Source organism: Haliotis asinina, chromosome 2, assembly GCF_037392515.1.
Source record: "Haliotis asinina isolate JCU_RB_2024 chromosome 2, JCU_Hal_asi_v2, whole genome shotgun sequence".
NCBI lineage: Eukaryota > Metazoa > Mollusca > Gastropoda > Lepetellida > Haliotidae > Haliotis > Haliotis asinina.
In genome coordinates this window covers 50,099,176-50,112,415 of record NC_090281.1, presented here as the reverse complement: position 1 = coordinate 50,112,415, position 13,240 = coordinate 50,099,176, and the positions used below count along the sequence as shown (strand labels likewise).

The window sequence follows — 13,240 nt, the reverse complement described above, 5'->3', positions numbered from 1 at the left end:
TTTAAATGCCATCTTACTGGTTTAATCACTGATAATAACATACACCCCTATCACTTCTGGACAACAGTGTCATTTGTACTTTAAATGTGGGCCAATGGCTTGGACACAAAAACAGAATTAAACAATAAAATAGGCAATAAACACTAATGATGAAAAAGGAATAAACAACAAAATCAAACAGAGCAATAAACGAAAATATTATACAGAGTAGTAAAAGGCTGTAATAAAGGGACGAATAAATAGTATTAATACTTTGTGCTGAAACTAAAAAGAAGATGAATCTGTGAACTGCACAGCAGATGAAAAGTTGGATGCAGAATGTTACAATTCACAGTATCAGTATCCAATGCCTTAAATGAGTGAATGGGGTCTTGCTTTAAACATGGGACCAATGAAAAACTGTGGCAGGATGTACGCACTATACAACCTTGAAGAATTCCATAGGCAGAGAAACTTGTGTTCATAATCAGCTCAAGGTTTTACATAAAAAAACAAAACATGCTTATCATAAGAGAAGATAGACATAATCAGAAATAAGAAGTGGTGGTCAGGCTTGGTGACTCTGCGGACACAAGTCATTGTATTCCAGCTGCACAGGTTGATGCTCATGCTGTTGACCACTGAATTGTCTAGACCTGACTCGATTATTAACAGGTTGACCCACAGAGCTGGAATACTGCTGAGTGCAGTGTTAAAAAACAAACCAACCAACTGTTGTGGGTGGATTGTTGCTCTTAACATTAACCAGCTGACTGTGTAACAAGATTTCATTATTAGAGTGTCATGTAGCTGGAATATTTCCGAGTGAGGTGTCTATCCATGCAGCTGTTACATAGCATCACTATTTGTGATTAGAGAGCTGCGGGCAAACCACCAACTGCTTGATGAGCACATTTACTGACAATGTCTGTACATACGCATGCATTATAAAGGCAAGAATCATACGTCACCCTTGACAAAATGAAAACTTGACCTCAAACATTGAGTCTAGTGCATAATAGAACCACAATAACATCTTTGTCAAAAGAGGAACACAAACAACTTGTATCTCCAAACAACTGTTTTCTTTGTGGAACAATTTACATTATACTTTTTCACCTAAAGTGTTTCTATGGAAACCATTCCCTGTCCAAGTCCCAACTGTATCTGGTTACTGATGTGACAACTCTCAGCTGACTTACTTTGCATAGTCCACATGGTTTGACTCCGTGCAGGACTGGTCCGACTCGATGCCGATAAAGACCATGTCGATGAGGAATGATATGACCACGATAACCATATCAAGAACATCCCATACATTGTAAAAAAACTCCTTCCTGAAAGCCAAGATCACAGATAGGAAGACGTTAAACTAGAGGTGGTGTCTGTGTACACAGCTATTAGTGAGTGAGTGAGTTTAGTTTTACAACAATCTTAACAATATTTCATGGTTGCGGACACCAGAAATGGGTTTCACAATACTGGATCAGAACTACTTTCTCCTTCAGATCACATGGTCTGCAACAAGGATGTGTCTTAAATCCTTTGCTGTTTCCTGTCTTTATTAAGGAATTAACAGCTGAAGTTGAGACAAGTTGTTACTCGATTATTTACTATACTCACTCACTCACTCAACTTACTGTTTATCTCATCAAAAAGACTTGCATGTATATCTGGAAGAATTGATTATTTGACAATTGATATTTAAATGAAATGTTATCAAATTCTGGGTGGTCAATCACAGGAGTGTCTATCCAGACTCAAATACTGACACACCACAATCAAATAACTGAAACATTATTGAGCAACGTGTTAGACAACAAACAAACACATATTCTCTACCTGTGTAGAGAAACAGACCACTGACTTCAGCATGACAGGCATATGCTGTAATTATTATACAAGGCTGTATTACACCATCTTTTTGTATATCCCACTGGACATTATTTACGCCACATTTAATTATTTCCAGTCGCCACATTGCTGAAATATTGCTTTGTTTGGCATTAAACAACAAACAAAGAAAAAAATTGAAAATCTCACCCTTGATAAAAGATCCTGGCTGCAACTTCTATGACAAATAGAGTGATAATTATATGAGATACTATTTCCATACCACTGTCAACGCTAGCACATGTGTCCCTTGTCAGATCTACTATCACCAGGCAAAAGTCTAGAATAATCAAAAGAACGGTGATGGCACGGAATGCTATATGTTCCACAACTTTCTTCACTTGAAATTGTAAAGACCTGAAATTTGAAATAAAAAAATATGAGTGCATGTGAATATTTAATCAATTCTATACTAATATGAAATTTGAGTAAATATGTTATTTCTACATTAAATTAAACTAAATCGAAATAGTCCAACATAAATTATGGTTAAAACCACTTCATCACTCACTGTAGACAAGCATTACTCTACAATCTTGAATGTAATCACAATTAAATTTTACTTAAAAATTTAAACTGGGATCGAAGGTTTGTTCAAAAATGCAACCAAAAGTATGATTGTATCTTTATTAGCAATGTTTAAGCATGTGTACCCTTTTCCATATTCATCATTATTAACTTAGGGACCAGTCACATTCTATTAGGGGTATGAAAGGGTTTACGGGTTTACTAAACAAATATATCACTCTGTCGATTAAAAGGTCCTAAAAATATGACAGACTTTAAGAGACTCATGAGAAAAACGACATGGGGAGGCAATTACTAAGATTAGATGATTGATTTTAGCTAGTGCATCAAGTGACACGCACACGCACACGCACACGCACACGCACACGCACATACACACGCACACGCACATACACACACATATCAAGAAATAAATTCTGAAAACCAAAACTTTTAATGGAGGGTTGATAACTTTTGTAAAAGCAAAAATTAAACATTTTCCTTTGAAACAAAATACTAAACAAACGAAATCTGTTATTAAAATGCTGATTCAGCAGTAAATGAGGATACATATTCTGAGCGAAACAATGTTTTCCTTTAACATTTTCCAGTTTTGTTCACTAGCTTTGAATAGCACTGTGGGAGGAAATCTGAGAATAAATAAAGGAAAACTGCCATGAAGTGGTGTTCCCTTATTTATTTCCCTTGGTTTATTTCAGCAACACTCACTCCAGAGGTCCCTTTGGAGCAAAGGGGTTTCCTGCTGGGTCCTCAATAAACTGGTCTGGTCGCTGGTCTTTCACATCATAGACCTTGAACTCTCCACTGTTCCGGTTGGGCTTGTGAATCTGTATGTGAGCATCCTCCAGATTCATCTCCTTGTCCCCATTTTCCAAGTTGACAGAGAGTTTGTCTGAATTCTCAGCATCGTTGCTGAAACGCTCGTAGGATGATGTCATGATGATATGATCTTTGTGGTCAAAATAGTCTAAAACATAAAAAAGAAATTTAAAGACTTATGATATTGCCCATCAAATCTTTTAAGCCACTAAATTAATGTCCTACTGATTTTCAAGAGCAAACCAGAGTACAATAGTAAGTTCTTTTCAAGGCAAAAAGTTTGAAAATTATTTCTCTAAGTTTTGTATACTGAGAAATGTAAGACTAAAATCCAGTCTACCTTATGCAGAAGGTCTTGCAAAAATATGGTATTAAAATTCCATTTTCTCCATTATTTTACAAGATTGTCTGCAGTTATTTCCTAATGTGGGTTGTTTAAAGAACATACATTCTTCTAATAATAAGACAGTTAAAAATTTAATCATACTTTAATCTAGAATATGTTTTGAGTAGCTAATAACACCAGACACAAAAATTAGTGTCATTAGTTTATGTTAGAGGCTCAATATGCTATGTCCATATAATGATTCTAAGGTTACACTTATCCTTGAATCAGTTCTGCTTTCCATGAAGTAATTTCTACACATAATATTTGCATTGTGCAAACCACATTTAATCAGAGCTTCACTGTTCTGTTGACATACATGATGTATCATTGTGATCTTGAGCCACTGCAAAAATTAACAATAATTCTTGATTATAAAATGTTGAAAGAGGTTCCACATTATAGCATTTCATGTTCTATATTCGAAGAACACACAATTTTACGGCATAATGTTTGGACAGATTTGTCACTTCAAAGTTGTCATGAACTTGATCAAATGCATTTAAAAAAGTATAGAATTAACTATTCAAAGAGTTAGAAGATATTTTATTCAGAGAATTAGTGCCGACACCATGGAAAAATCTAGAACTAGGCCATTTATCGCGTTTAAAAACTGCTTATTATATTTGTTGGTAAAATGCAACAAGGTCGGCTATCTCCATTTGACAGCCCAGCTGACTGATGAGTCATGAAACGAATGACAACATCCATTCAGAGTGCAATATACATACAGATACCAATTAATATCGACTTAATCAGAATAATCCGATAAACACAGTTTGTCCTTGTAAGACAGCTGTAAATTGCGGAGAAAATAATAGTGATCAGTCAACCGTGGAAAGGGGGTGTTTCCCATGAATTTTGGTTGTTGACTTTGCAAAATATCCTTGGAACATCTGTTGCAAATATACCAAGTTGTCATGGTGCAAATACATCTTAAGGCAAACTTAATTTGTTAAATGATGACAAAAATAGCATGCACAGTTTGTAGCAAACCTGTTCAAAGAAATCCGAACGATTGATGTTCAGGACACATGCCGCCCATGTAAGGTCAGAGGTGAAAAGTCATCTCTAACACACATTTTGATTGGATCAATCATTTCGCTACTGTAAGCCTAAGCACTAGTTGCATATCATATTAGCGCCAACGGCCTCAGTTGAAAGGAGAAATAATTTCTTATGTTATTAATACATCACCGGTGAAAGTAGCAAATGTGTTCAGTTTGACAGGCTTTTTTCTCAGTTTCCCTGTAAACTACTTTTGATTAAATGATGCACATTTATATAAACATATTGAATTTCCTAGCCTCGCCGTTTGAAGGAAAAATAGAAACAAAACAGTGTGCTGGCGATTAGCTAAGTGCCTGACTCCGAGTTCGAATCCCAAATGGGATTCTACTCAGCAAAAGTACTAGAATCTGTACTTTACCAATAAAGTACAATCTCAGTAACAACATATGTTACAAAATAGTAGACATCATCACATATGAAATATGTCTCTTAGATATCTCACATTATAAGAAAACGTATGCGTCTTGATGTGTGTGGCATTGTTTTCGGTTCCAAACTGAGACAGAAATTCGGGTATTTCATTCCTTGAAGATGTATTCCAAGAAACAATACGTGAGTACATTAATACGATTTTCAGTAACTACTTGCTAATGTGGACAATGTTTAATTTAGCCACTTGTAGCAAAAGCTGATCCTGTTGACTTAAATTGTTAACTATTTACTATTACAAGAAAAAGCACGAAATAAAAGAGAAAATAGGCATCAGCGCCTATAGTGGCTGCATGAGTTGTAGGCTCCCTAGGGAGTTGAGACTGAAATATATGATGAGCCATTGAGACTGGCACCCAGTGATCGAGGGAAAAACAAAGAGTTGTAAGCATGTATGTAAATGGGATGGACTTCAACGTTATACAAAATATATATTTAGAAAAAACTATTCGTATCGGTTCATTTTTCCTCTTGCTCTTAGCACGCGCAAAAAATAAGGAAACACAATATTGACCGACGCCCAGAATTCTTTATACTTGTCACAACACACAAGGTATGTGCATTCAGAACAACTCACATACTAGCGCTCCCGTATTCTTTGTAAGATCAACACACATTACCTTCAGGTATTTTATCCAAGTAACACCATGAAGACGATTTCTGATCCCCCGAGCTGGACAGCATGTTTGCAGGTGCCTCTACGTATATTGTGAGAGTTATGTGATATGGTCAGCAGGTCAAGACTCAGCGATTACCCCCTACCAGGAAGATCCACTGTGAGGCACACATTACCATGCTGTAACGTACATCCCAGGCTTCCTGTTACGCAGGCTCCACCGACAAGATCATATTGTAGCACTGTCTAGTAGCATTTTTAACTGTCCCAGAAAATAATTGGCTTTGTTTTTGTCACGGTTTTCTGTTTTTTACTTTGTTTTTATTATATTTTTTGTCTTTAGGTTTGTTTGTTTGTTTTTTCTCATTGTTTTTTTTTCAAATATTTTTGGTTTTATATGGATGTGCATGTATTATTGTCATCTTATAAAAATAATTATCGTCTGAGTATTGCAGTATTCAGCCGAAAGCATTTCTTTGAAACCGAAAATAAAGCATTGTTCCATCAAGCATATTTGAGGCAATCGTGACGTGATTGATGTAAGTATGATATGGTATGGTCCCTGGAAATATAAATGCAATTATCATTTCAAATTGAATTTGAGTGAAACGGATTTTCATGTTATAATGCCTTCGATTCAACCCTAGCATACACCATTATGTTTCGTAGTTGCACAGCCATTAACAATGTGCTTTGGCGAATAATGATATTAGTTGTCTACTAGCTAGTCCATGACCTAAATTGGAAATGTCCAATCAAATCCAACGTTACTTCCACACAAGGAAATGACGCGCGACCATTGCGATATCGACATGTGGGAATTTCAAACCAAAATATTTACGTTTGCAAGCCAACTTATACCGACTGACTGCGATATTCTAACACATTTACAGTGCTCAAAGCAACAGCTCATGTGATCAATAAGTGGCAAACGAAGACACGCCTAACTAACGGCAGAACAGACATGGACGAGGTGCTATCTTCAGTGAAGGAACTTTCTGTTTCAGATTTGAGAGAAAAACTTACATCGTATGGACAGTCGGTTGGTCCTATCACTCCCACAACGAAGTTACTTTTTCAGAAGAGGTTAGCAAAGTATTTGTATACGGATAAGTATGGAGACAAACCCCCAGAAGCGACAGAGACGAAACAAGCGAGCGATCACTCGGATACGAATACGTCAGTGAAAAGCAAATCGACGGAAAATGTCCAACGTGCTCAGGATTCTAAAGCAGGCAACGCCGACAGCAATGGGTCAGTTTTCTATGCAGTGTCTCTAGACTCAGGTGACAAGAACACCGAAGGTGAGAACTAATTTAATTACTATTTTCAGTCACGAAAGGCAACACCCACTTTCATTCAGTTGTCAAGAGTTGCAGAAATGATAACACCAATTGCACACGAATGTGCCATGAATCAAACTCACTCTGTACAGCTAGCTACCCCATAAAGTGACTTAAACAAAGACAAACATGCAATGTGGTCATTTTCATTGAAATGAATTTTTTTTCACTTTTGTTTGTTACTTTTAGTGTGTAAATCATGTATTGATTAAGTTCAAAACGTGTGAATGTACAAATAAAATCGATCGCTGTGCATGGATCCATACACACTTCTTCAAGTTCTTGTGTGCTGATGCAAGCAAGTGAACTTTTATATTTTATACGACATTATTATGCAAACCCCAAAATGCCAGTTACCTGCTATAAGCCAACCCCTCCCCCATCTTATGGATTTTTCTTGGAGAAAATATTTATCGTTTTGTGTTTACTGTTAGGTGTTTATGAAGCTGAAGGTTTTACATTTTGAAGCTGACAGTTAATGTTCTGTTCATAAATTTCTTTCTCGGTTGAACTTAATGAATTATTTTTAATGTTTATGAATAATTTATTGCATTTGCACTGATGTGATTTTGTTATCAGTGACATTGACCGATTGTCATTCTGAATGCCTGAAAATTTTTTACAAGGTGATAATGATGCAGAAGATCTTTTCATGTCAGAATTTGAAACAAACCATGAATATATCTCGTTGCCATTCTATGCTTCTTCTCTGCAGTCAGATTCACTGACAACGTCATGGCATTCGTTTTTAAAGATAGCATTTACCAAACAGTATTTTGATTACATATGTTCAGCATGGGATCATAATAATTATGGCATATTTTATTCTGTTGTTATCAGTCTTTGAAAAATCACGTAAGGAGGAAACGGTTTTGTTCTTTATATGGGGCTATGATGCATACTACAACAAGTTGACATTTAAGCATTACATGGGTACGTACCTACAGGACTACATGATTCTGGTTTGTCAGACCCGTGAAGGCCCCGGGGTAGAATAGGTCCTCAGCTACCCATGCTTGCCATGAAAGGCGACTATACTTGTTGTGACAGGCGACTAAAGTGTTCAGGTGGTCAGGCTCGCTGACTTGGTTGACACATGTCATTGATTCCCAATTGTGCAGACCGATGCTCATGTTGTTGATCACTGGATTGTCTGGTCCAAACTCAATTATTTACAGACCGCCGCCATATAGCTGGAATATTGCTGAATGCAGTGTTAAGCTAAACTCACTCACTCACTCTCTCACACACTGGTTTGCCACATGATACTTTGTTTACTGACAATAACTTCAAAATGAAAATTGTATCAGCTTCTTGTGTCAGGAACAGATTGTTTTTGTGCATGTATCTCAATATTTTATGCCAGGTCTTATAAAATATTAATATACATGGTCCTTATCAGTTGGGTATTGAGGGAATCGAGTAGACGGATTGTAAATTTGTTGTCGTTCAACCCCTATGACTTCATTCTCAACATTATGTCTTATTCGTCTCCAGGTCATTCAGTTTCAGGTTTGTTAATGTCTTGTCATTTATGCAACTAGAACTTTTTTCCAATACACATGTATGTTATCAGTAATTGGATCATCATTATCCTGTGAGTGATGATATTGCTTCTGCTATTCCAGGCGAGTATGTGTACACAGACAAGATGGCCGCCTTCTCTGTTATGAAGAAGCACCCAGGATCAAGATTCAAGGTGTTTCGCAACAGAGCAGAGGCAGTAGAATATGCTCGTAATCCAAGTTATTCTTCTCCAATTATTTCAAAGGTAAGATTGGTTTAATCAGCAAAACTATAACAAACCTTCATCTTCTCTGTTTAGGCTGCATAAACAAGATTAAGTGTTTCTTGCGCACATTTTTTTCAAAAGTGAGGAGGGTTGTAGAACCTTTCTTCTGATGTTTGATACAATAAGTAACGAGAGAGAAACACATATTTTAATTTTTCTTTCTCTCAGAAATACATCTTGAAAGGTTTAGCATGTGTTAATGAGTTGTAGTTTCAGGCGTTCTCATTCTTGCAAGCAACACACCATCTCATAGTGGACAAATGGGTGATTGGGACACGGAAAAGTCAAAATTATTTTTTTAAAATGGCAACAAAAAATTGTCATGCGCACAATTAAAAGTGACTCGCCAATGCCCAAGAAACATTTCTTTTTTTTTTATTTAGCCTTAGGAGAGTTTGTTTATGGAGTTTGACACCTAACAGTGTCACAGCAGATGTTACTAGTTGTTTCCCTGCCATGTAATTGGTTATGAGAGGATATAACATTAACAAGGACTGGTTTGTTCTCTGCCAGTGGAACGTAGCAGAGATAAATGTCCAAGCTAAAATTGCCACATGGTATTTCAGTAGGCCAGCACATAAACCAACATTAGTCCTAACCTTGTCTTTCCTCTAATCTCATACCTATATGCATATTAAACATGGGTTTCTGGAGTGACTGTCAGTTTATCACAGATACATTTTAGAAACCATCCCTACACATCTTTCATGTTTATTTTTGCTTGTTTTTTTCCTGCAGCCAAGCAATGGCAACTTAGAGCATGCCATGACAGGAGTCACATCTGAAAAGAGCAACTTCAAAGGTCCAAAGACCCAGGACTTGACAGAGTTACGAAAGGCAATTGAGAGAGGAGACAAGAACCAGTTTCTATCGATGGTGTGGAGTAACCCTCGCTACCTTGTCAGTAGTGGAGACACCCCTGTCATTCTGCATGTGAGTTCTTTAAGTTATTGTAAATGTGGATAAAGGTCAACCAGTGTTCATGCAGATGTCCACAGATCTGTGGGGCATGTTATGTCATAGTTTGATAAGATTGAGTGAGTTTAGTTTTACACCACTTTAGTATCAGCAATATTCCAGCAATATCACTTCGGGGGACACTAGAAATGGACTTCACACATTGTACCCATGTAGGGAATCAAACTTGGGTCATCGGGGGTACGAGCGAACACTTCAACCACTAGGCTACCCTACTGTCCTGGTTTCATGAGAAATGCTGAAGGATCATATTCTTTACTTCCTTGGGCCATAGCTTGTAATATATACTGACAGATTCTTTTTCATTATGCACCTTTTCTTGACATTAATGGAGTTAAATTCTCCATACTGGGATAACATGATATTTATTAATGAGGCATTTTCAGAAAGCAACATACCACAGTCCTGTTAGTAAGGAATAATATTTATTTGCTACAGTGTTTAAATCACAAAACTCACAAATTCTTCTGTTCTCATGATATCTTATCTATCTTCTTGTCTCACTCAAGAGTTCATATGAACTTCATATGAATCTTGCAAGTGAAATTTGAGAAAATGTTAGTGCTGCATTATTATTAAGAATGGTACCTTACAGAACTTTTTTCAAAGAAGGAATAACTTGATAGTTTCTTTGAAAGAGAGAACACTGAATTTGAACAAGTCTGACTGAACGTATCTATGAAATGACCAGATGTCCTGTTCTGTTCATATTTACCATAACATAAGTAAGTAACATTGAGTAAGTTTACTAAGCATGTATGTACTGCCTTATGGTATACCTAATCAAAACCAACTTGAATATTGTGGAAATTATTTGAAAAACATCACTCGTCCTGTACTGACAGTACAACCCTAGTCCTATGCTAACAGTACAGCTTGATTAACAATGTCTTTTTCGTTACGCAAGCGATTTCTATAAATATTTTCCGTATGCATATGATTTAAACTTTTTGTTTATCTAACTTTTTAAATGCGTAATTGGTACACAATAATGATTTTTTAATGTGTCATTGGAAACTTTCTCTGCGATTTTTGCCCAGATATGCAGCTTATCTGGGCCTTTGGGGCTATTTTTAAAAAGCTAATGTCTGTCAGATGCTACCCAATTAGTGTGCTCTTGTTGATCATAGAGAAACAGTGTGTTTTATAAACGACAATGTAACCAATATATTCCCTATTTTTTATTATCATGTCCTTTTGGAAAGACAGTTGATTATTATCAATACTGTCATCCATCTGACATGTACACCATTAAATTTGATGTGCTGGATTTTTTGGAGTGAGTGAGTGAGTTTAGTTTTACGCCGCACTCCGCAATATTCCAGCTATATGGCGGCAGTCTGTAAATAATCGAGTTTGGACCAGACAATCCAGTGACCAACAACATGAGCATCAATCTGCGCAATTGGGAACCAGTGACATATGTCAACCAGTCAGCAAGCCTGACCACTCAATCCCGTTGGTCGCCTCTTATGACAAGCATATTCGCCTTTTATGGAAAGCATGGGTAGCTGAAGGCCTATTCTACCCCCGGACCTTCACGGGTCGGATTATTTGGACATAACTCACGAATCCTATGCACACATATATGAATGTGCTCTGTCGTTATATACATGTATTTCTAATCCCTTTACTCTGTTCAATTTATCAAAAATCGTAAAGAATGGATTTCAAGATATTGAAGGACATATGTATTTTGAAGAATTCCAATTATTATAACTTAAAAATATAATTCTGTTCTTTTCTTCCTGCTATTGCACAAAATATTTAGAGAATGCTGACAGACAATCCCTCGTTTGGGATTGTATTTCAGTTTATTAGTTGTCTGGGTGTTTTTGCTGTCCACTATTTATTTTGAAACATCATTGTTTCATCTGCATACAAAAGAAATAATAACCTTTTTAGTTTCTGTGTGAACTGGGTAGTTTTGCAAAAGTGGTTGAAAGAATTTATTGATAAAGTATGTGCAGAAAAATTAACTTTAGATACAATATTATCAAAATATATTTGTACATTAGTGATTCAGAAGTGGAGTAGTTCCAATAATATTTATGGGTTCACGTTTCCATGATGACATGTCCTTTATTCACAATTATTTCAAAGAATTGTGTTTCAACATCACATATCTAAAAATTTTAAAAGCCAATAAAGATTCGTTTTCTGAGACATCTCTGCCATGTCTGAAACAGGCTCACAATTTTTGACCAAATATTATGATGTTTTAAGTGAACATTATTATTATTATTATTATTATTATTATTATTATTATTATTATTATTATTGTTGTCCTTGTTTCGTTATTGGTGATGTTCTTTGAGATTGGACATGGCCTACAGTAATTCTGCTCATACTGTGGGTATATGAATAATTAATAGTGTTAAAATTGCTCAAAGAATCTCAAACTGATTAGCGTGGGTGTTGAAAAAGAGAGGTGGGCTGCTGAATGTCAAGCCCGCAGCCAATAAGGGGAGATAACTGGCATCATTTGTCACTTTCTCAAAGGTTGTAAAATACAAAAACGTCCTGGATGTAAAGAATTCTGTAACAATGAAGTATAACTAGCTGTTTGACATTCGTATCCCTGCATCACAATTATAGCATGGCAATAAATGTTTAAAGGACCTGCTTTAACCACTTTAACTATGAGTTAAAGACTAATTGTCATACGCTGTACACGGTCCATCTGATGCTGACCAAAATTGATCAGTGGTCAATAGAACCACCACATTTAAAAATGTACAGCAGGGTTACACCTTGGATGCATTTCTGCAGCATTTCCGCATCAAAATATAAATTGCTTCTGACAGAAATCTGAGTTTTGTCCTGTGGACACGAAATATTTGTAAAGTGCATCCCAAAACTGCAGGTGCAGCCTAAGAAAATGTGAGGCTATAAATATTATCGTTTGCTGCAATCGTGCCCAAAACTATTATCATGATGATGTCAACCAGTTTTAATCCACGTGCAGTAATATGCCTATTTGGTTGTTATAATAAGTTCAGCCAGTGAAAGCTTAGGTGTTTCTAAAATCTTTCTTTTAGTAATTTTTGGTTTAAACTTGAATGATCATATCTCAGGAAAAAATTATGAGCTTATTGTAACAGTTTATTAACATAAAAATTCATTACATTCATTTTGCTAAAAACTTCAAACACCCAAATCTAAAAGGGGCCCACCTAGAATTAACCTGGTGTGGCATTGGTCAACCAAAACAATTTCCTACTGAATGTGATGGATGTCTTTTGGCCCTGTTGCTGCTGACCAAAAAGGGTTTAAAATGATATTACTTCACTTAATTTCTGCATATTCAGCTTATACGTAATTTCATTAAAGCTGAATAGTTCTGTTATTGCTGACTTCAGATGACATACAACCTGTCTTACTTTGGTTGTCCCTGAAGTAACACT

The 13,240-nt window shown here is 36.2% G+C and overlaps 2 protein-coding genes across 3 annotated transcripts in view; one reads left to right on the top strand and one right to left on the bottom strand.

Moving 5' to 3' along the window:
* The window catches only part of LOC137273872 (phosphatidylinositol 3,4,5-trisphosphate 3-phosphatase TPTE2-like), a 60,300-nt gene that overhangs the window by 14,284 nt on the left and 32,776 nt on the right, over positions 1 to 13,240 (bottom strand). Inside the window, exons 1-4 of one of the 2 annotated variants that reach the window (XM_067806769.1) lie at positions 4,601 to 4,669; positions 3,109 to 3,367; positions 2,023 to 2,229; positions 1,182 to 1,316 (exon numbers count right to left, since the gene is read on the bottom strand). In XM_067806769.1, the coding sequence (XP_067662870.1) occupies positions 1,182 to 1,316; positions 2,023 to 2,229; positions 3,109 to 3,338 (572 nt within the window). In that variant the 5' untranslated portion in view covers positions 3,339 to 3,367; positions 4,601 to 4,669. Of the gene's footprint in view, positions 1 to 1,181; positions 1,317 to 2,022; positions 2,230 to 3,108; positions 3,368 to 4,600; positions 4,670 to 13,240 lie in introns of those variants that run through there. The other variant, XM_067806768.1, reaches the window with a different exon arrangement.
* Positions 6,440 to 13,240, top strand: part of LOC137273871 (ankyrin repeat and LEM domain-containing protein 2-like) — a 74,195-nt gene continuing 67,394 nt past the window's right edge. The window contains exons 1-3 of the mRNA XM_067806767.1: positions 6,440 to 7,024; positions 8,692 to 8,834; positions 9,594 to 9,788. Of these exons, the coding sequence (XP_067662868.1) occupies positions 6,685 to 7,024; positions 8,692 to 8,834; positions 9,594 to 9,788 (678 nt within the window). The 5' untranslated portion in view covers positions 6,440 to 6,684. The remainder of the gene's footprint in view (positions 7,025 to 8,691; positions 8,835 to 9,593; positions 9,789 to 13,240) is intronic.